Raw genomic sequence first — 24,566 nt, forward strand, 5'->3', positions numbered from 1 at the left:
ATGAATGTTACAATTCTTGACATCTGATTTGTGTCCATTTATTCTTTTACGTAGAGACTGTCCAGTTTGACCAATGTACATGGCAGAGGGGCATTGCTGGCACATGATGGCATATATCACATTGGTGGATGTGCAGGTGAACGAGCCTCTGATAGTGTGGCTGATGTTATTAGGCCCTGTGATGGTGTCCCCTGAATAGATATGTGGGCACGGTTGGCAACGGGCTTTGTTGCAAGGATAAGTTCCTGGGTTAGTGGTTCTGTTGTGTGGTATGTGGTTGTTGGTGAGTATTTGCTTCAGGTTGCGGGGCTGTCTGTAGGCAAGGACTGGCCTGTCTCCCAAGATTTGTGAGAGTGTTGGGTCATCCTTTAGGATAGGTTGTAGATCCTTAATAATGCGTTGGAGGGGTTTTAGTTGGGGGCTGAAGGTGACGGCTAGTGGCGTTCTGTTATTTTCTTTGTTAGGCCTGTCCTGTAGTAGGTAACTTCTGGGAACTCTTCTGGCTCTATCAATCTGTTTCTTTACTTCTGCAGGTGGGTATTGTAGTTGTAAGAAAGCTTGACAGAGATCTTGTAGGTGTTTGTCTCTGTCTGAGGGGTTGGAGCAAATGCGGTTGTATCGCAGAGCTTGGCTGTAGACGATGGATCGTGTGGTGTGGTCAGGGTGAAAGCTGGAGGCATGCAGGTAGGAATAGCGGTCAGTAGGTTTCCGGTATAGGGTGGTGTTTATGTGACCATTGTTTATTAGCACTGTAGTGTCCAGGAAGTGGATCTCTTGTGTGGACTGGACCAGGCTGAGGTTGGTGGTGGGATGGAAATTGTTGAAATCATGGTGGAATTCCTCAAGGGCTTCTTTTCCATGGGTCCAGATGATGAAGATGTCATCAATATAGCGCAAGTAGAGTAGGGGCTTTAGGGGACGAGAGCTGAGGAAGCGTTGTTCTAAATCAGCCATAAAAATGTTGGCATACTGTGGGGCCATGCGGGTACCCATAGCAGTGCCGCTGATCTGAAGGTATACATTGTCCCCAAATGTGAAGTAGTTATGGGTAAGGACAAAGTCACAAAGTTCAGCCACCAGGTTAGCCGTGACATTATCGGGGATAGTGTTCTTGACGGCTTGTAGTCCATCTTTGTGTGGAATGTTGGTGTAGAGGGCTTCTACATCCATAGTGGCCAGGATGGTGTTATCAGGAAGATCACCGATGGATTGTAGTTTCCTCAGGAAGTCAGTGGTGTCTCGAAGGTAGCTGGGAGTGCTGGTAGCGTAGGGCCTGAGGAGGGAGTCTACATAGCCAGACAATCCTGCTGTCAGGGTGCCAATGCCTGAGATGATGGGGCGCCCAGGATTTCCAGGTTTATGGATCTTGGGTAGTAGATAGAATATCCCAGGTCGGGGTTCCAGGGGTGTGTCTGTGCGGATTTGATCTTGTGCTTTTTCAGGAAGTTTCTTGAGCAAATGCTGTAGTTGCTTTTGGTAACTCTCAGTGGGATCAGAGGGTAATGGCTTGTAGAAACTCGTGTTGGAGAGCTGCCAAGCAACCTCTTGTTCATATTCCGACCTATTCATGACGACAACAGCACCTCCTTTGTCAGCCTTTTTGATTATGATGTCAGAGTTGTTTCTGAGGCTGTGGATGGCATTGCGTTCCGCATGGCTGAGGTTATGGGGCAAGTGATGCTGCTTTTCCACAATTTCAGCCCGTGCACGTCGGCGGAAGCACTCTATGTAGAAGTCCAGTCTGCTGTTTCGACCTTCAGGAGGAGTCCACCTAGAATCCCTCTTTCTGTAGTGTTGGTAGGGAGACCTCTGTGGATTAGTATGCTGTTCAGAGGTATTTTGGAAATATTCCTTGAGTCGGAGACGTCGAAAATAGGATTCTAGGTCACCACAGAACTGTATCATGTTCGTGGGGGTGGAGGGGCAGAAGGAGAGGCCCCGAGATAGAACAGCTGCTTCTGCTGGGCTGAGAGTATAGTTGGATAGGTTAACAATATTGCTAGGTGGGTTGAGGGAACCATTGCTGTGGCCCCTTGTAGCATGTAGTAGTTTAGAAAGTTTAGTGTCCTTTTTCTTTTGTAGAGAAGCAAAATGTGCGTTGTAAATGGCTTGTCTAGTTTTAGTAAAATCCAGCCACGAGGAAGTTTGTGTGGAAGGTTGGTTTTTTATGAGAGTATCCATTTTTGAGAGCTCTCAAAAATGGATACTCTCATAAAAAACCAACCTTCCACACAAACTTCCTCGTGGCTGGATTTTACTAAAACTAGACAAGCCATTTACAACGCACATTTTGCTTCTCTACAAAAGAAAAAGGACACTAAACTTTCTAAACTACTACATGCTACAAGGGGCCACAGCAATGGTTCCCTCAACCCACCTAGCAATATTGTTAACCTATCCAACTATACTCTCAGCCCAGCAGAAGCAGCTGTTCTATCTCGGGGCCTCTCCTTCTGCCCCTCCACCCCCACGAACATGATACAGTTCTGTGGTGACCTAGAATCCTATTTTCGACGTCTCCGACTCAAGGAATATTTCCAAAATACCTCTGAACAGCATACTAATCCACAGAGGTCTCCCTACCAACACTACAGAAAGAGGGATTCTAGGTGGACTCCTCCTGAAGGTCGAAACAGCAGACTGGACTTCTACATAGAGTGCTTCCGCCGACGTGCACGGGCTGAAATTGTGGAAAAGCAGCATCACTTGCCCCATAACCTCAGCCATGCGGAACGCAATGCCATCCACAGCCTCAGAAACAACTCTGACATCATAATCAAAAAGGCTGACAAAGGAGGTGCTGTTGTCGTCATGAATAGGTCGGAATATGAACAAGAGGTTGCTTGGCAGCTCTCCAACACGAGTTTCTACAAGCCATTACCCTCTGATCCCACTGAGAGTTACCAAAAGCAACTACAGCATTTGCTCAAGAAACTTCCTGAAAAAGCACAAGATCAAATCCGCACAGACACACCCCTGGAACCCCGACCTGGGATATTCTATCTACTACCCAAGATCCATAAACCTGGAAATCCTGGGCGCCCCATCATCTCAGGCATTGGCACCCTGACAGCAGGATTGTCTGGCTATGTAGACTCCCTCCTCAGGCCCTACGCTACCAGCACTCCCAGCTACCTTCGAGACACCACTGACTTCCTGAGGAAACTACAATCCATCGGTGATCTTCCTGATAACACCATCCTGGCCACTATGGATGTAGAAGCCCTCTACACCAACATTCCACACAAAGATGGACTACAAGCCGTCAAGAACACTATCCCCGATAATGTCACGGCTAACCTGGTGGCTGAACTTTGTGACTTTGTCCTTACCCATAACTACTTCACATTTGGGGACAATGTATACCTTCAGATCAGCGGCACTGCTATGGGTACCCGCATGGCCCCACAGTATGCCAACATTTTTATGGCTGATTTAGAACAACGCTTCCTCAGCTCTCGTCCCCTAAAGCCCCTACTCTACTTGCGCTATATTGATGACATCTTCATCATCTGGACCCATGGAAAAGAAGCCCTTGAGGAATTCCACCATGATTTCAACAATTTCCATCCCACCACCAACCTCAGCCTGGTCCAGTCCACACAAGAGATCCACTTCCTGGACACTACAGTGCTAATAAACAATGGTCACATAAACACCACCCTATACCGGAAACCTACTGACCGCTATTCCTACCTGCATGCCTCCAGCTTTCACCCTGACCACACCACACGATCCATCGTCTACAGCCAAGCTCTGCGATACAACCGCATTTGCTCCAACCCCTCAGACAGAGACAAACACCTACAAGATCTCTGTCAAGCTTTCTTACAACTACAATACCCACCTGCAGAAGTAAAGAAACAGATTGATAGAGCCAGAAGAGTTCCCAGAAGTTACCTACTACAGGACAGGCCTAACAAAGAAAATAACAGAACGCCACTAGCCGTCACCTTCAGCCCCCAACTAAAACCCCTCCAACGCATTATTAAGGATCTACAACCTATCCTAAAGGATGACCCAACACTCTCACAAATCTTGGGAGACAGGCCAGTCCTTGCCTACAGACAGCCCCGCAACCTGAAGCAAATACTCACCAACAACCACATACCACACAACAGAACCACTAACCCAGGAACTTATCCTTGCAACAAAGCCCGTTGCCAACCGTGCCCACATATCTATTCAGGGGACACCATCACAGGGCCTAATAACATCAGCCACACTATCAGAGGCTCGTTCACCTGCACATCCACCAATGTGATATATGCCATCATGTGCCAGCAATGCCCCTCTGCCATGTACATTGGTCAAACTGGACAGTCTCTACGTAAAAGAATAAATGGACACAAATCAGATGTCAAGAATTGTAACATTCATAAACCAGTCGGAGAACACTTCAATCTCTCTGGTCACGCGATCACAGACATGAAGGTCGCTATCTTAAAACAAAAAAACTTCAAATCCAGACTCCAGCGAGAAACTGCTGAATTGGAATTCATTTGCAAATTGGATACTATTAATTTAGGCTTAAATAGAGACTTGGAGTGGCTAAGTCATTATGCAAGGTAGCCTGTTTCCTCTTGTTTTTTCCTACCCCCCCCCCCCCAGATGTTCTGGTTTAACTTGGATTTTAACTTGAAGAGTGGTCAGTTTGGATGAGCTATTACCAGCAGGAGAGTGAGTTTCTGTGTGTATGGGGGTGGGGGGATGTGAGAACCTGGATTTATGCAGGAAATAGCCCAGCTTGATTGTCATGCACATTGTGTAAAGAGTTGTCACTTTGGATGGGCTATCACCAGCAGGAGAGTGAATTTGTGTGGGGGGGTGGAGGGTGAGAAAACCTGGATTTGTGCTGGAAATCACTTTAGATAAGCTATTACCAGCAGGACAGTGGGGTGGGAATAGGTATTGTTTCATATTCTCTGTGTATATATAAAGCCTGCTGCAGTTTCCACGATATGCATCTGAGGAAGTGAGCTGTAGCTCACGAAAGCTTATGCTCTAATAAATTGGTTAGTCTCTAAGGTGCCACAAGTCCTCCTTTTCTTTTTGCGAATACAGACTAACACGGCTGCTACTCTGAAACCTGAACTTTTTGAGTTGATGCTGCTCGGTTATATGAGGTAGAGGTGTCCTTTGCTCTATACGTTCTAGAAGTGGGTGAAGGGATAGACATGTACAAAACTAGCTGCATTTGCATATGCTCCACATTTCCCTGTGTATCTAAGCAGCATGCTGGAACAGTGTGTTAATCCACACCAAGATTTCATGGGAATCCTACAGAGAGAGTTCTAAATTTTTTTCATGGAGGTTGTGGTGGGGCGCTTGCCCCACCCCTATGAGAGATAGGGCTAGAGTAGGCCAGAGTGGTGGCACAGAAGGGCAGCCAATCAGGAAAAGGCCTACTGGGAGCCAGTCAGGGCCAGTAATACAGCCAGCCAACCAGAGCTAGGCTAGGCCCCATACAAAGGCTGCCCAGGAAGGGAGCAGGCATTCTGTCCCAGACCTTCATGGAGGAAGGTCTGTCTCCTGAGCAGGAGACAAGCACCTCGGACAGACCAGTGCTAGGCAGGCTTGGGGGAGCATAGAAGGGCTCCGGCCCAATACCTGCCAGACTGCAGGCCCTGATAGAAAGGGCCTAGAGGGTGCAAAGGGTGAGAGGGGAAGTGGCCCAAGGACAGTTAGAGAAGGGGAGAGAAGGAGAGCAGGGAGGCTGCCACTGGAGGGTCCCTGGGTCGGGACCCAAAGTAGTGGGCGGGCTTGGGTCCGGGCTTCCTCCTTGTACAGCACCTGGCTGTGGAAGAGTGGCCGTGACAGACTGCAACCGGCCCTTGAACAGAGGGGCTAGACTCGAGGGGTTGTGGCTGGCCACTGTGGCAAGAGTGAACTGGAAGGACTGCTGTTAAACCCGCCCGCCGGAAGGGGGCAAGTGTGGACTTGGGGGCATTGCCGGAGGGCAGTGTCCTGGAGAGGACACCGCGAGCTGGGAGCAATGTGGATCGAGAAGCCAGTCAAAGGCGAGAGACGGAAGGGACACCACCAGCAGAGGGTGCTCCACATGAACTAATTCCCAGAGTGAACAGCAGGAGGCACTGCGGTGGTGAGTCCCAACCCCATCACAGAGGTACTCATCAATCCTCTGCCAAAGGTTTCTTGGCAGAGCAGCTTTGGTCCTTCCCCCACTGTAGGAAACTTTCCCATGCCAATCAGCAATCACTTATGCAGGGACCAAAGCAGCACACAAGTGAGCAGCATAGGGAATGGGTCTGAAGCCACACATATGCAGGAAATGCACCCTTGCATTCTTGCTTATCTGTTAGGAGTGTGATATCAGTTTCAATGACCCCTCACCTATGGAAAATGTTGGCAGAATTTTCAAAATTGTCCCCAGTTGCCTGCGGTTATCCCCTTAAAAAAACCACCAAGACACTTTGCCCCATCTTGAGTGCCCCCCACACATCAGGCCAAACTTACCGTGCTTAGGGTGTTCTCTGAAATGTGTGTATGCCAAGACAGTGGAAAAAGTGATTCATATGTAAAAAGAGGTGTATCTTACTACAATGATTTGATGTTGTGCGTGAACTAACAATCATGCTTCTATTTGTTTCTCCAGCTTCTGCAGATGTGGTCTTCTGAGGAACCCTCTACACAGTGGCAGAACACCTCCATCAGAGAAGGAAGTGACCAAGGCAGAGCAAGGAGGACATGTTCTGAGAGGTGATCCAATCTTCAGAGGCCAAAAAAAGAGAACACAGGGAGTGTAGAGAGACTTTGAAGGAAAAATTTAAAATAGAAAGGCAGGACAGAAAAGAGAGTGCGGAGCAAATTGTAAAGGGCCAGGAACAGATGATAAAAGTGATGGAGCAGCAAAGAGAGATGTTGAAGTCCCTCATCACAATCTAGCAGAACAGATGTGTTTCCCCTGCCTGCCAATACAGAATTGCTTTCCATGCCCTCCCCAAATTCCTCCCACACGTTTCTTGCAACTTCCTGGAATGAATCAGTACCCCATTCACTCCAGCCCTTCAGACAGCTTATAGCTGCACTTACACACAGCTATGAGAGACTACACTGCCCTGCACTCTTATCTCCCTCCCCACCAAGCTTTTTTGTGTGTTCTTAGTTGGCATTTAATAAAAACAAACTCTCTGAGAGATAACTAATCTTTATTTGTCTCCTACACAAGGTGTTTGCTGCTGGTAGTAAAAAAACAATGGCAATTTGATCATTTGCTGACTACAAATCCCGATCAGGAATCATCAAAATTTTCATCAAAGGCAGTAATTTAACAAATCGTGGCAGAGTGCTGGGTTTATTTAGTCTGCAGAAGAGGAGAGTGAGGGGGGATTTGATAGCAGCCTTCAACTACCTGAAGGGGGTTCCAAAGAGGATGGAGCTAGGCTGTTCTCAGTGGTGGCAGATGGCCGAACAAAGAGTAATGGTCTCAAGTTGCAGTGGGGGAGGTCTAGGTCGGATATTAGGAAAAACTATTTCACTAGGAGGGTGGTGAAGCACTGGAATGGGTTACCTAGGGAGGCGGTGGAATCTCCATCCTTAGAGGTTTTTAAGGCCTGGCTTGACAAAGCCCTGGCTGGGATGATTTAGTTGGGGTTAGTCCTGCTTTGAGCAGGGGTTTGGAGTAGATGACCTCCTGAGGTCTCTTCTAACCCTAATCTTCTATGATTTTAGATGTGTTTATAACAGTGACCACACCAGTAGAGAGCAGTGCGGGATCCATCCTTTCAGACAGAGATGGTGGGTGCACAGTAAACAGGGACTGTTGAAAAATTCTGTGAAATGCAGTCAGACCATGGAATGATGGGACGGACAAAACTGCATCATGGGACTTTGAGCCCACACCCATGATGCACTATAATTTACTTCACTTTTCCACAACTCCTAGCTGCAGAAGGTAGCAAGTAGCATTGTGGGATAGCTACCCAGACTGCACTGTTCTCATTGTTGATGCTAGACCACCAACTGTGGACATGCTCCACCAACAGTAGGAGCGTTGTGTGAACATGCACAAGCAATGTGATTATAACAGTTTTTGATTGTCGGCATAACTTGCATCGACAAAACTGTACAGTGTGGACAAGCCCTCAGTCACTCCCAGACCACATCAGTGTATTCTACTATACTTAATGTTATTATGCATCATCTCCCTAAATGCTGGCCTGGATTAAGTAGTAATGGACGTACATCTGTTCCTCTGTGTCTGCTTTAGCTACTATAACAGTAGGTCCCTTGTCCTCTCTGTAAGCTAGACACTAGAAGAAGACATCACATGAGCTTGTACTCACATAGATATAAAATGTACTGGCTATCTACATGTCTCTATTTATACCACACTTATCATTGAGGTATCCAAGTAGCTTCCAGGAAAATAAAACAGGTGTTTCATTGGTAAATGTTTTTTTTTTCCTTCCCTTCCCATCCCATAGTAGTGATGGGCATTAATTACTAGAGGACAGCTAAGGCACACAGTTGTTTCTTGCTTTCGGCTCTAAAATCAGTGAGATTCATGTTAAAAACTGAGACAACGAGCTTATTTTGCATAAGTTACTTAATAGTTATTCAAAGCTTCATCCTTTATTTGAACATGCAAGTAGAGGTGAAAGAGTCCATAACCCCTTTTCTCTACCAAGAGCTATCCTACTCCTGTGGATCAGATTCTGAGAAACTCTCGCATGTTGAATTGTACCTTACTCCAAGGTAATCCCAATGGAGTAAATTGGAAAGAGTATCAGAACTGGCCCTATGTGAGCTATCAATAACTAGGGAAACTTCAGTGGTGCTGTATATACATTTTAATTATTGAAAGAAAAGAACATTAGAACTTGGTACTAGTCTTTACTGCAGTTGAGAGAAGACTGTAATGAGGTGAGTGTTTTACATGAGAAATTAGTGTTTTCTTTCCTAAAATGCACCAGTGGTCTCCAAGTTATATTTGTGCTTGAGAGATAAGCCAAATGCCATTACTCTGTCCTGCAGTAGTCTGTATTTTTAGAACAGATAAAATAACCAACACTTGCATTTTTTACATCTGCGATATGAGCCAATAACCCCATGAAATTGGATGAGCACTAACCTTCTGTAAAAAATGATTAGCCCTATGTTCTAAGATAAAAATAATAAAATATGAAAAATATTTGATGGACAAGAATTGCTTTTTCTAAGATGACAGTTATGTTTCTTTGTGAAATTTTTAAGAGCAACATATTTTTTTCCAGAAATATATGAAGCAGCGAGTAACATTTATGATTTTAAAATTCAGTGAAATACAGAAGGCAGCCTCAGAGTGATATACTTTTCTCAAAAATAATGTGCTAACTGATATTTCTATTCATGCCTTTCATTCGTAAAAATACTCTGAGTGAGTGCAAGCAGGGAAAATTTGCCAGTGGTGATATGAAGGAGACACTATGCCTGAAAGTTCCTGTGCTGAGCTTGATGCTTTAATAGGCATGCGAGAGAGTGCATTCTAAGTATTGTTGGACCTCAAATTAAAACTTGGTTTTTAGATATTATATTGTATTTGCTTGGGGCGTTAGGGAAAGTTTTTATTTTTTCAAAAAGAATATTTTATATAGAATGCATTTGAATTTGCAAGGTAAGTATAAGCTTGGAACACTTGACAATTTCAGCTTCAAGCTTACAATAGTTCTTTTTGAATACTTTATACTTAGGTTCTGGCTTTTGTTTTTTATTTTCAAAAATACTTAAATGGCTCACACATACTAATTTAGGCTTTCATTAAAGGCACATATTTAAAGTCACAATATCTGAATATAGTCATAAGACAAACACGATGAAGGGTAAAATTTCCAAAACTGTCTACATGACTTAGGCTCCTAAATCACTTTTGAAAATAGAACTTAGGCACTTAGGCACCTATGTGTCACTGAAATTCAAAGGGGCTTAGATGCCTAAAAGTGACTTTGGCACTTTAACATGGGATGTAGGAGCCTTAGACCCTTAGGCACTTTTGAAAATGCTACCCACTGGATTGACTTTGTGTAAGCGGGGGAATAGTCCCGCTATTGTGGGGAACTTTCCTCGCTTCTGCACTACCCAGTGAAGTGGGCTAGCGAAAGGATCTGAGTCCTCGCTCCCATTTCCTTTACCCAGTGGCCTCCCTGCTCTTGAGGACTCCCCTTCCTCTCTCCTGTCTGGCAGAGTCCTTGTAACCCCAATAAGGCTGGGCCCTGGATTCTTGGGGGTCTCTACCCCCAACCCTGCTGCAGTCACCGAGGATAGGGGCTAGGGTGTCCCTACTCCAGGGTACTCCCTCTGCACTGGGCACTTCTCTGACCCACTAACCATTACATACAAGGTAAAGCAAATGCAAGTTATTTAATCAACCATTAATTTTAAAAAGAATAAGGGAAATTGAGAAAGGTTAAAGGAAACACGTCAACCCGCTCTGTGGCAGGGAACATCACAAACAGTGTCTCTGGAATGTCAGGGCAGTTCACAGTCTGGTCCTTGTAAGTCCCAGGCCTTCTTCTCAGGCCCTGGCTGTGCTGCAGGGATGCTGTGTGTTGGATACTTGCTCTGGTGGTGGTCTCATGCTCTCAGGCTCTAAGTGGTAGGACCCTTCTGCCAAGTGTCGCCCCCGCCCTGTCGGGGTTACGATCCAAGCTGGCCTGCAGAGCCTCTTGGCTGAGGCGTCTCCCTGTGCTGGGCCTGCTGCCCAGGGTCCCCCTCGGTCTCCCCAGCTGCTCACCGCACCCAGCTCCAGACTGCTCCAGCCCGAGCTGCACCACTCGGTCTCTGCACTGCTGCTGCTGCTCTGCCTCCAGCTCCCTGGGCTGCTTCTTTGGCCCCTCTGGCTCTGGTTGCTGCAGCTCTGCTCCCAGGACAGGTCTGCTCTGCAGGCTGCTTCTGTGACTCTACTCCCAGCACTGACCCGCTTCCTGGGCTGCTTTTCTGGCCCCTCTGGCTCTGGTTGCTGCAGCTCTGCTCCCAGGACAGGTCTGCTCTGCAGGCTGCTTCTGTGACTCTACTCCCAGCACTGACCCGCTTCCTGGGCTGCTTTTCTGGCCCCTCTGGCTCTGGTTGCTGCAGCTCTGCTCCCAGGGCAAGTCTGCTCTCTCTGGGCTGTGCCTCTGGCTTTGGGGCTGCAGCTCTGCTCCCAGGACAGGGTCTGCTCTCTCTGGATCTGGCACAGCTCTGCTCCCCAGCTCAGCTCAGGCCCCCGCTTTCTCCTTCGCTCGGCCCCACTGTCTGACCCAGGCAAATCCAGCTCACACGGAGGACGGGACCTCCCTGGCGTCCTGACTCCCTGATTAGCCTGCCCACCCTGTCATTCAGGCTGACCTGGAGCATTGGCCTCTCCTCATTGTTCCTGGGGACTATCAGTCTCAGGGTCCTGATTTCCCATAGACCCTGCCCCTTTTAGTAGTGGGAGCTAGCCAACCAAAACACTCCCACTGAACAGTCCCCTTACATTAGCAGAAAGAATAAAATACCAAAAGAGGCGAAAGTGCACCCGTACATTAAATAAGGCATTTGTTAAATGGATAGCTTTAACAATCTATGCAGTATGGGTTGCTGAACCACAGGAAGGCTATTAAGACTTTAGAGTAGATATTAACAATATGGGTCACCAAAGACAACAGTCCTCAACAATCTAAACTATGAAAGATTTAACACAAAGCAGTAGAACTTTACAATGCAGGGTGGCTTTCTGTATTTCCAAAATTTATTTTTACAGTATAGTATTAGAGCTCCTAGATATTATTTCCATAGTACCTAGGAGCTCTAATCATGGACCAGGACCCCCTGTGGTAGTCACTGTACACACAGAACCAACAGACAGTCTCTGCCCCAAACAGCTTACAGTCTAAGTACAGAGTAATGTTATATAAGTACAGAATTACATTAATATTGGTAAATAATAGAGAAGAGACATTCTTTCAGCTGAGATGGAGGGTCAATGAGGTGAGTCATTGAGTGTGACAGATACAGAAAAAGCTGTAGCTGAAGAAAAAGCAAGAGCTGAAGAGTAATGAGTAAAGAGTAAAGCCAAGAGTAATGAGATTGTTAAGGGACAGAGAAGAGTCCAATGCAAGATGAAGAGAACAACTGAGAAGAAAAATAATGCAAAACAAAAATCTATATGGTAGGCTGGAGTAATGGAGGGTTTAAAAACAAGGAAATCAGTTTGAAACTGGATCCTGAAGTAAACAGGGAACCAGTGTAGTCATTTGGGAACAGGAGCAATAGAGTCATTCTTGTTTGTATCTGTAAGAAGTTGTGTAGCAACATTCTGTTCATGGTGGAGTCTGGAAAACTGGGACTTGGGGAACCCATAAGCAAGGAAAGTTACACTTGTCAAGCTGAGAGATAAGAGGGATGAAGATTGCATCAGAAGAGGACCTGGGACAATGGCATATGTGGAAAATAGTGCCAAGGTGGTGACAGATTTGCAGAAAGTTGAGGAAGGTCAAACAGACCTCTATTCTATCTGTGCCAGTTCAAGGAAACTCCACTTCATCTTGTTAGACTCACAGGGCCACAGTGATCCAGGCATTTGTTATGTCTAATTTTGATTACTGCAGGGCAGAGATAAAGTTGCTGATTGCAAAAAGGCTCTAATTTATTCAAAAAACAACAGCCGGTTTATGGTACTTAGCAACACAGACCAATGAAAGTACATCATCCTGATCACATACTCTGCTTCTTACACTGGTTCCCAATTGGAAAAAAAAAATCCATATTCAAGGCTTCAGTCCTCATCTTCAGAACCTTCCCTGCTCCCTGTAAATGGCCAAACCTATGTAAAGGATTGTTTCTTCCTCAACAACCCTGACTGCTGTCAGCAGCTACATCCCATTGGAACAATGGAACTGTCAGCCATAAAAGTGAGAATAGCAGCTCAGGAGACAGACAGCTTTCTTGGCAGCTGACCTAAAACTGTGAATCTTAGTCCCAGAGTTCATCGGAATGCCTTCAAGCATAACAAAGTGTAAAATACACTTTTTTGACCTAGCTATTCCACACTACCCACATACTTCAAAAACTCAAAATGTCCCTTCTCTGAAGGATGGAAAGTGAGAGAAATTGAGGTCATATGTGTTTCTTATAAAATTTGCAAGGCTTCTAGATACTATGGTGATGAACACAGTTAAAACATAGATTGGATAGATTAGATTGGGTAAATTATGATACTAAATTTATGGAGAGCAGAGACAAAGTTAAGATTTGAGTCAGGAAGGGAGGAGACGGAGTTCTGTTTAAGACTCTCCTCCTCTTGAATGAAAGAGACACTTCTGTCTTTAGGAAACTTAATTGAAGGAAGATGAAACCAAATCTCATGTTTACATAGTGAAAACCAGCCAATAAGATAGAGAGGGACGTGGAAATGCCTCAAAGGATTATAAGAACAGATTAGAATCACTGGCACAAAAAGAACTCTAATGAGATCTACAATGGCTGTATTAAACATACTGACTGATAAAATGATCAAGAGGATAGGGGTGAAAGGCAGACAGAAAAAAATACCCAGAGGATTTAAAATTTAAACTTTGTGGAATTCTAAAGAGGAAAGATCTTGGGTCACAGAAGAAGTCACTATTAGAGACAAAGAAAGTGTGATTTGATAGGAGAAAGAAATCAGAGGTGCCTGTTTGTAGCTATGGATGTGGTCCAGGAAGATGGAGTTGTCCACATTGCTGGAGGCCACACAGAAACCAAGGAGGATGAGTTGTGAGTAGAAGCCAGAATAATTCAAATCTACTTTTTTATATTACAGATTGTGTTAAATATACTTTGAGGAAAAGTACAGTTTTCTCCCTGCAGAGCATAGTAAATTTCATCTAATAATAACAACAAACCTGAATCCTTGGATTTCCATCTCTATTCTGAATGATCCATTTGACTCTGGGTGGGCCAGATCTGTAGACCTTATTACCTGAAGAAAGGAAATTTCATGTAAACACAAACAATTTTTCCTCTTCTTGTTTGTGCTAAGGTCTACCGATCCATTGTAGGCTTTCATAGCAGAATGCCTTCAGGGTGGGAAAGCAGGATCATTCTTCAAATGTAGAAATCCAAAATGAGGAAGATTGTATACAAAATACCTCCTCCATTTTCACCTGTGCACTAAGGTGTAGAGAATGCTTCTTCCAGAAGAAGGGAAATGGCATTGGCTGAGACTGGCTGACTAATATGTAGAATTTGGTGAACTAATGGCCTTCTGGCAGATCTCAGTACAGGGGACATGAGGTATCTCCCCATAGATATCAGTGCTCCTAAGGACTGAATATTGATGCTTAACTGAAGGAAGACTATTTCTTGAATTTACTGAGGGAATAAATGCTATCACAGTTCTAAGGACTACCTCTCTGAATTAAAAGTAGAATACTAGTTTCTCATTGTGCTAAATAATCTGTTTGATCTCATATTTAGCTGTGAGACTCAGAGTACTTTTCCTAGACCTGAAGAGGAGCTATGTGTAGCTTGAAAGCTTGCCTCGCTCGCCAACAGAAGTTTGTTCAATAAAAGATATTACCTCACCCACCTTGTCTCTCTAGGTCTCATTAGAGAAAGCTACCAACTTCAAATAAAAACTTCCTCTGACAATATAGTACCCATTGGGAGGCCTACTTTAATGGGCAGGAAATATAATCTGGTTAGTGTTGTAAAGAAGCAGAATGAGGTTCCACGAAACTGTTCCTCCCCAGCACAGGACAGTTCCTCTCTGGGGTAGGGCTGATCATGTTCTTCCTACTTATTATGAAAACCCTGTAAAAAGACACTGAATCTCCTGAGTAGAACAAGTCTGTTATCCATAAATGGAATGGGGACATACTCTGAGACCTCATCTGAATCCTGATGCCAGATGGTAGATTAACTGTCTTTCTGGTACCCATGCTGATACCCATTCTCTGAAATGATTTGTGTGGATCCCTTCAAAAAATCTGATCCTCTGCATTCATCAGTGGTGGGAAATGGAGTATATACAAATGAAGCTAGATCTCTGCCAACAAACGAGATACAGGTTTCAGAGTAACAGCCGTGTTAGTCTGTATTCGCAAAAAGAAAAGGAGTACTTGTGGCACCTTAGAGACTAACCAATTTATTTGAGCATGAGCTTTCGTGAGCTACAGCTCACTTCATCGGATTCATCGGATGGGCTATTACCAGCAGGAGAGTGAGTTTGTGTGTGGGGGGGGTGGAGGGTGAGAAAACCTGGATTTGTGCTGGAAATGGCCCAACTTGATGATCACTTTAGATAAGCTATTACCAGCAGGACAGTGGGGTGGGAGGAGGTATTGTTTCATGATCTCTGTGTATATATAAAGTCTGCTGCAGTTTCCACGGTATGCATCCGATGAAGTGAGCTGTAGCTCACGAAAGCTCATGCTCAAATAAATTGGTTAGTCTCTAAGGTGCCACAAGTACTCCTTTTCTTTAAACGAGATACAGTGAGTTGTGGAGGGGATGCCCCGAACTACCAGATAGGTATCATATGAGTTCTGGCTCATTGAAGCATGCCTATGTATGAGATAAGAATTCTTAAGAGGCTCCCATAAGAACTTTTTTTGTTCTGTGATATCACTTGTTTTCCATTAGACCATCTTTGTATATCAACATTCTTCTGGCCTTACCACAGGCCTGTGACTGAGTTGTGGTGATACCACATCTGTGTTTGTCCTGAAGCTAAGATATTCCAAGTACCAGATCGTTCTGTGTTTGCTTCAGCTTTCTCTCTGTACAGAACCCCAATTAGAAAAATTGTCCCAGCTGACATAAGTAAATTTGCTTCTTCCATAAAACCATTATTCCATAAAGCCAATATCATCACTATGGAGAGACAGACCCTGAAAGCACACATAAGATCAAATGGTAATGACTGAAGTTTGGAGAAGAAAAAAGGCTCTTATCCACTTGCACTACATAAGAATTGCCTGAGGATGGTAAAATCAGAGTGCTTAAATGATAAGGCTGCATTAGCAACTTCTTTAGTTGTTTCAGGCAGGGGCCTGCTCTGCTTGTCCCCAGTTCTCTGAAGCTAGAAATAGGATGCAGAACCAGTTGCAATGCTCTAATCTAAAACAGATGATGGATTCCATTTATACTTTGGCCTTTTCACAGGTTGCTGAGACTGGGAATGGGACAAAGCTGTTCCTAAAATTCTTTCACAGCTCCATAGTGTGCCCCCTCTGGACAATGACTAGTCACCTCATTTGTCCAAAGCTATAAGTAGCCCTTTTGCTCCCAAACTGAAAGACCCTGGCACCAATTGGGAGTCTAACTACAGGTAGGCTAGGCCACCTGTAAATAGCTCTGAGGCAACAGAGGGCAACTATATACCCTGCACTTATTCTAGCTACTTCTTGCAAAGGTACTTTTTACTGTTGTTCTTCAAGGATTGCTTCAATTTGCCATGTGATCTGTATTCCTCTCTATAGTGTCTGTCAAGAGTCAGGATTGCAAATTCACATTTTTGATTAATAGCATCATCTTTCTGTAAAATTTCCCACTGTATCACTAAGATAGCAGGAAACTAACATGTCTGAGCATCTGATCCCAAGGGTCAAGCCCCACTGATTGCATGAAACAGATTTGAATTCCATTCCCCCTGCCCCCTTTCCTTCTATGGAGAAGTCCTCAGGCCATTTAATTTTTATGTTGAGAGGAACGATAGTTGAAATACTGGCCACCCATGTTACCTTTACTTGTGAATGTATACAGAGGAACTTAGGATGTCAGAAGTTCAGGTTTATTTGTTTATTTTTGCTGGCCTGATGCCACCTGACAGTGTTCATGCCCAAAGGAGAAGACTGAGACAACTTTTGCCTGGACTTGGCCTCCTGTGAAGGGTCTGTATACTGAGGAGGCCACTTTTTCAGTTAAAAATCTCTACCAGATGCAAATGCCAAGTCTCTGATCACCAGGAAACTAGCCACATTTATCTCCAGTAGTGATAGCAGGTTAAAAGTTCATTGGTACGTGTTGACCAGTTCTTTTTCCTGCTACGCAGAATGCACCACTTCGCAGACAGGCACTTGAGCTGAAGAAGTATGTTGTTTATTTGCTGCTCTATTGAGTGATTGGACCACTGGAACAGGGCACAGCATAGGGTTAAGTACACGTGCACACCCACATTTCAGGTGCTCACCTTAAATACATTGTTATAAAGTTATTCCTTATATATCGTATAAACACTTTTCTGCCTAGGATTAGTTTGCTAAATCAGTTGTTTACCTAATCAGGTTGCTGGCTCAGCTTTTTACCTGGCTGTTCTTTCCTTGACAGACAACTAGGCATCCTTTCACATGTCCCAACACCTAAAATATACCTTCTATGTATTACATCCTACAGTGTGTATTAAGGTAACCTCTGGTCTTATGAAATGGAGGAGGGGATAGAAAGAAAGAAATGGTGGGCCAAGAGACCTTTTACTGCCTGCCAAGATTATTCCACGCTGGGACTGCTGTCCCTCTCATTGCTCCATGGCCAGCTGCTGTGGGGAGGAACTGGTCGTGGAATGGCATGGTAACCTGCAACAGAAGCTGGAAACAATAAGCTGGATATTAGAGCAAGGTAGGACCCTGTTACAGCTAGGAATGACAGCCCAATAGTTAGGACATGGAGACCCACAGCAGCTGTTGTCCCGAGCTGCCTGTTAGTTTTCCTATCTTTTAGGCGTGGCAGGAAATCTCTGTTACACCTTGCTAAGGTGCATGAAAAGGGACATATAGCTACAGTTTGTCTAGGGCAGCTGCAGACCTTTTAAGTGTAGTTTTACAATACGCAGTACCCTCCTGATTGACGGAGTGCCTATTCTCTGATGGGGGGGTTGCTTGTTTCAAATATATTTCGTTATTTGATTCTGTAAATCTGATTTGGAATGTTGGCCTTCCTCCCCAAAGAAGGAAGAATTCTCTCGGGGAGGGGAGGGGAAGGCATGCCTGCCTGGAGGAATCAGTGCACGGTTATAGTCTAGTCTTTTCTGTATTATCTCATGCTGCACTCTGTGAGCATGAGAAGGGTAATCTGGCACAGAGGATTATTTGCCCTGCTACATGCCATGAAGGTGAGCAGCACTATTCACTTCCCCCGCATTGGAAAATAAGATCTCTCTCTCTCTCTCTCTCTCTCTCTCTCTCACACACACACACAGAGTTCAAAAATCAAAAGATCAATTTTTTTAAAATACTCATGAGTTTTTGGGACAATCATGATTTTGGGGGTTCTGAGTCATGATCTTTTGAAGTGGGCAGTATTGTGGCTCTCTCAAGGAAGATGTTGGTCTGGGGCTCAAGGATGGGCTTCCCAGAAGCTCTACCCCTTTCTGTTGTGAGTATCCCCAGGGGCCAGATAGGTTTGTGTGCCCCTGGAGGCCTCATCTTTGGATAGGTATAGGGAGCCCCAGTCGGAGGGTCTGTTATAGAGGTGGCAGCAGGGGGAGGGGACTGAGCTCAAAGCTCCCTTATCACACACTTGGGCCATTGGCCGTGTCATAGAATCATAGAATCATAGAATATCAGGCTTGGAAGGGACCCCTGAAGGTCATCTAGTCCAACCCCCTGCTCGAAGCAGGACCAATTCCCAGTTAAATCATCCCAGCCAGGGATATGTCAAGCCCGACCTTAAAAACCTCTAAGGAAGGAGATTCTACCACCTCCCTAGGTAACGCATTCCAGTGTTTCACCACCCTCTTAGTGAAAAAGTTTTTCCTAATATCCAATCTAAACCTCCCCCACTGCAACTTGAGACCATTACTCCTCGTTCTGTCATCTGCTACCATTGAGAACAGTCTAGAGCTATCCTCTTTGGAACCCCCTTTCAGGTAGTTGAAAGCAGCTATCAAATCCCCCCTCATTCTTCTCTTCCGCAGACTAAACAATCCTAGTTCCCTCAGCCTCTCCTCATATGTCATGTGTTCCAGTCCCCTAATCATTTTTGTTGCCCTCCGCTGGACATTTTCCAATTTTTCCACATCCTTCTTGTAGTGTGGGGCCCAAAACTGGACACAGTACTCCAGATGAGGCCTCACCAATGTTGAATAGACGGGAACGATCACGTCCCTCGATCTGCTCGCTATGCCCCTACTTATACATCCCAAAATGCCATTGGCCTTCTTGGCAACAAGGGCACACTGCTGACTCATATCCAGCTTCTCGTCCACTGTCACCCCTAGGTCCTTTGCCGCAGAACTGCTGCCTAGCCATTTGGTCCCTAGTCTGTAGCGGTGCATTGGATTCTTCCATCCTAAGTGCAGGACCCTGCACTTATCCTTATTGAACCTCATCAGATTTCTTTTGGCCCAATCCTCCAATTTGTCTAGGTCCTTCTGTATCCTATCCCTCCCCTCCAGCGTATCTACCACTCCTCCCAGTTTAGTATCATTCGTAAATTTGCTGAGAGTGCAATCCACACCATCCTCCAGATCATTTATGAAGATATTGAACAAAACCGGCCCCAGGACCGACCTTTGGGGCACTCCACTTGATACCGGCTGCCAACTAGACATGGAGCCATTGATCACTACTCGTTGAGCCCGACAATCTAGCCAGCTTTCTACCCACCTTATAGTGCATTCATCCAGCCCATACTTCCTTAACTTACTGACAAGAATACTGTGGGAGACCGTGTCAAAAGCTTTGCTAAAGTCAAGAAACAATACATCCACTGCTTTCCCTTCATCCACAGAACCAGTAATCTCATCATAAAAGGCGATTAGATTTTTAGTCAGGCATGACCTTCCCTTGGTGAATCCATGCTGGCTGTTCCTGATCACTTTCCTCTCATGCAAGTGCTTCAGGATTGATTCTTTGAGGACCTGCTCCATGATTTTTCCAGGGACTGAGGTGAGGCTTACTGGCCTGTAGTTCCCAGGATCCTCCTTCTTCCCTTTTTTAAAGATTGGCACTACATTAGCCTTTTTCCAGTCATCCGGGACTTCCCCGGTTTGCCACGAGTTTTCAAAGATAATGGCCAATGGTCCATGCTGCATCTGGCATCCTCCATCCGTGACCCATGGGGAAGCAAAGGGGGAGGGGGATGAGGCAATTGAGCTCAGAGTCATGGCTGTTGATGTGCACTATAGGGCCTCTGACAAGATCTTCTGTCCCATGTGCTGCTCTCCTGGCTTCAGTCCCCCTGATGAAAATTGGGGTGGGATGGGGCCTGCCTGTCCCAGAGCCAGTACTTTTCCAATTGCCTGCTTGGGGTAGGGTGGCTGAGGCAACCCTGCCCAGACTGGGCTGTGAGAGAAACTGCATCCTGCATGCAGAGCCAACCAATTTATTTAATGAGACACCCGGTAAGGGGGTAAAACAAGACGATAGACCCTTCCTTTTGCCTCTGGTTTTCGCAACCTTGTTGGCTCCCTTAATTCAGCAGTTCACAGCCACTAAATGCCCAAGAAGGGGAAAGAGAGCTGAGGGGGAGGGCTTTCCAAAATGCAAATCCAGCCCAGGGACACAGCTGAGAGCTAGATAGATGTGATATTGAGCTGAACTGCTCGTGTAAGTCTTGAAATGAAGTTTGGGAGTTCCCTCAGAAATCTCTGCAGCAGGGAGGCCTGGGGGAATCACCAGCTGCTGGGGAGGCAGAACAAACTGGAGTAGATGTCAGGAGGCAGAGTAATTCCCGTGCTGCTAGTGACTGACAAGTCTGGTACTGCCCCACACCTAAATGTAGGCTGACATACTGATTGCAGTGGATGGGTGGACCTTAGCATCGGAGTGAATGGGTGTGTGTGGAAGATTGCTGCACCACTGCAAGATTTAACCCTAAATTAGATAAAATAATGATAGGGAAGGGACACTGCACTATTTATGTAATTTCAGTAGTTTAGATAAAACAAATGGCTTGTTGGCTCCAGTTTCATTTTTAATATACACTGACTGAATTTATAACACATTTTATGTTGTAAGGTTGAGGTGACAAAATGGCGGGATATTTACCACATCTTGGTTAAAATTAACTTTTACTGAAGTATTCTATTGCATACTCTTGGTGCAAATAAGTGCCTGAGGATTCATTCGTATTTTGGAAGAAAGCCTTTTCATACCTCACAATTTACATTGATAAATTTGCCAAAGATAGTGAAGCAAATACAAACATTGGTAAAACTTCAGCGTACTTTTATATCAAGTCTTACAAGGCCTTTGATTTGTTTTAAATAATCTCAAATAAAAATATTAGTTTCTGATTTAACTGACAGTGCCAATTATTGTAGTAGTTCCCCTGTTTGGCACAATGTTGCTGGGAATACAAGATACTCCAAGTAACTGGGGCAATTCAGAAAATAATATGAAGTATTAATGCAGCTTAATTAGCAGTAATAATATACAATAAAGAATGCTGCAATTATTAATCAGGATCAGGTCCCTGTTATACTAGGTAGTATACATATTTACTGAAGAGTTATTACAATAGCATAGGGTGAAAAAAATCAATCCTGTGGAGAGTACCAGTGCAAGGCTTACTTACAAATTTTAATCCCATTTAAATCCAGAGGCCTTGTGCTGTCCCTCTCCATAAGAATCATAGAATCATAGAATATCAGGGTTGGAAGGGACCTCAGGAGGTCATCTAGTCCAACCCCCTGCTCAAAGCAGGACCAATCCCCAACTAAATCATCCCAGCCAGGGCTTTGTCAAGCCTGACCTTAAAAACTTCAAAGGAAGGAGATTCCACCACCTCCCTAGGTAACGCATTCCAGTGTTTCACCACCCTCCTAGTGAAAAAGTTTTTCCTAATATCCAACCTAAACTTCCCCCACTGCAACTTGAGACCATTACTCCTTGGCAGGTTTCAGAGTAGCAGCCGTGTTAGTCTGTATTCGCAAATATGAGCTGTAGCTCACAAAAGCTTATGCTCAAATAAATTTGTTAGTCTCTATGGTGCCACAAGTCCTCCTTTTCTCATTACTCCTTGTTCTGTCATCTGCTACCACTGAGAACAGTCTAGATCCACCCTCTTTGGAACCTCCTTTCAGGTAGTTGAAAGCAGCTATCAAATCCCCCCTCATTCTTCTCTTCCGCAGACTAAACAATCCTAGTTCCCTCAGCCTCTCCTCATATGTCATGTGTTCCAGTCCCCTAATCATTTTTGTTGCCCTCCGCTGGACATTTTCCAATTTTTCCACATCCTTCTTGTAGTGTGGGGCCCAAAACTGGACATAGTACTCCAGATAAGGCCTCACCAATGTTGAATAGAGGGGAACGATCACGTCCCTCGATCTGCTGGCAATGCCCCTACTTATACATCCCAAAATGCCATTGGCCTTCTTGGCAACAACAGCGCACTGTTGACCCATATCCAGCTTCTCATCACTGTAACCCCTAGGTCCTTTTCTGCAGAACTGCTGCCTAGCCATTTGGTCCCTAGTCTGTAGCGGTGCATGGGATTCTTCCGTTCTAAGTGCAGGACTCTGCACTTGTCCTTGTTGAACCTCATCAGATTTCTTTTGGCCCAATCCTCTAATTTGTCTAGGGCCCTCTGTATCCTATCCCTACCCTCCAGCGTATCTACCTCTCCTCCCAGTTTAGTGTCATCTGCAAACTTGCTGAGAGTGCAATCCACACCATCCTCCAGATCATTAATGAAGATATTGAACAAAACCGGCCCGAGGACCGACCCTTGGAGGGGCACTCCGGCTGCCAACTAGACATGGAGCCATTGATCACAACCCGTTGAGCCCAACGATCTAGCCAGCTTTCTATCCACCAATGTACCACCAATGTATAAGGGTGAATTTCATTTCATAGTGAATACAAGAACATCCAAGAAAAATTTTCTATTTTCCCAACAGATTTTTTTTCCTTTTAAACACACACAGAAAACTTAGAACAAGTTCAGTGAGGCAATAACTGAAATTTTCTAGCACATGCAGATGTACTACCTGTACTTAAGACACAAGCTGACTGACCACAAATCAATTAGTTCTCTGAAGAACTGACAGCTTGCTCAAAAAGTAGCTTTAGGGAAGCCACTTCTGAGCTTGAGATAGACCTGAATTCTGACTTGAAGAAGGTACATTGACAGAATATATTGTGCTAGTTTAAAAAAATATTAAGAAAAACCTTAACACCAAATGACAACAAACAAAAGGATTGCATAAAATCTCATTTAAAATATTCTCTGAGAGAAAAGTAATTTGATCGTCTACGTTTCAGCTGCCAAAGGCACTCATTCTATACTCAGTGCATCCTTAACATTTATACAGCTTGAGAAATGGAGAATAGAGACAGCAGCTAACAGGTTTAGTTCAATTTGACATTATAATATAAACCTGCACTTCTGTGCTTTTCTAATATCTATGCAATGAAGCAAGATACACATAGATGACAATGGCAAAGAGTCCTGTGGCATCTTATAGACTAACAGATGTATTGGAGCATAAGCTTTTGTGGGCTGAGTGTGTAGCTGGATAGATTGACGATATTGCTGGGTGAGTTAGAGGTACCACTGTTGTGGCCCTATGTGGCAGGTAGGATTTTATACAGCTTACAGTCCTTTTTCCTTTGTAGAGAGGTGAAGTGTGTAATGTAGATCTCCTGTCTTATTTTAGTAAAGGCTGTTTGTATGGAAGGTTGGTTATTTATGAGAGTCTCCAGGTTGGAGAGCTCTTTTTTGATGTTTTCCTGTTTGCGGTATAGGATGCTGATCAGGTGGTTCCTCAGTTTCTTTGATAGTGTGTGGCATAATCTCTCACTGTGGTTTGTGCAGTATGTAGATAGCAATGGATTTTTTACCTTCAGTCCATTTGGTATGATGTCCATCCATTTGCATTTGGAAAGGAAGATGATATCTGTCTGTACCCACCGACTGCTATGCCTACCTTCATGCCTCTAGCTTCCATCCCGGACACACCACATGATCCATTGTCAGCCAAGCGCTGAAGTACAACCGCATTTGCTCCAACCCCTCAGACAGAGACCAACACCTATAAGATCTTCACCAAGCATTCTCAAAACTATGATACCCACACGAGGAAATAAGGAAACAGATCAACAGAGCCAGATGTGTGCCCAGAAGCCTCCTACTGCAAGACAAGCCCAAGAAAGAAACCAACAGAGCTCCACTGGCCATCACATACAGTCCTGAGCAAAAACATCTCCAACGCATCATCAGTGCTGGAGGGAGGTTACCAGTGGAGTTCCTCAGGGATCAGTTTTGGGACCAATCTTATTTAATCTTTTTATTACTGACCTCGTCACAAAAAGTGGGAGTGTGCTAATAAAGTTTGTGGATGATACAAAGCTGGGAGGTATTGCCAATTTAGAGAAGAACCAGGATATCATACAGGAGGATCTGGATGACCTTGTAAACTGGAGTAATAGTAATAGGATGACATTTAATAGTGAGAAGTGTAAGGTCATGCATTTAGGGATTAATAACAAGAATTTTAGTTATAAGCAGGGTATGCATCAATTAGAAGTAACAGAGGAGGAGAAGGACCTTGGAGTATTGGTTGATCACAGGATGACTATGAGCTGCCAATGTGATATGGCCGTGAAAAAAGCTAATGCGGTCTTGGGATGCATCAGGTGAGGTATTTCCAGTAGAGATAAGGCGGAGATAGTACTGTTATA

At 44.7% G+C, this 24,566-nt stretch overlaps 1 protein-coding gene and 1 long non-coding RNA gene across 3 annotated transcripts in view; one reads left to right on the plus strand and one right to left on the minus strand.

The window, feature by feature from the left end:
• Nucleotides 1-24,566, minus strand: part of LOC311517097 — a 117,710-nt gene that overhangs the window by 78,683 nt on the left and 14,461 nt on the right. The window lies entirely within an intron of this gene.
• LOC311517096 (uncharacterized protein) overlaps nt 1-24,566 on the plus strand; it is a 68,734-nt gene that overhangs the window by 12,067 nt on the left and 32,101 nt on the right. The window contains exon 2 of one of the 2 annotated variants that reach the window (XR_014710580.1): nt 6,617-7,049. Coding sequence is in view for 1 of the 2 variants with exons in the window: in XM_084621680.1 (XP_084477806.1) it covers nt 6,617-6,720 (104 nt within the window). In the remaining variant the exon portion in view is untranslated. Of the gene's footprint in view, nt 1-6,616; nt 7,050-24,566 lie in introns of those variants that run through there. The other variant, XM_084621680.1, reaches the window with a different exon arrangement.

The sequence above is a fragment of the Lepidochelys olivacea genome (assembly GCF_965140295.1).
Source record: "Lepidochelys olivacea isolate rLepOli2 genome assembly, chromosome: 2".
NCBI lineage: Eukaryota > Metazoa > Chordata > Testudines > Cheloniidae > Lepidochelys > Lepidochelys olivacea.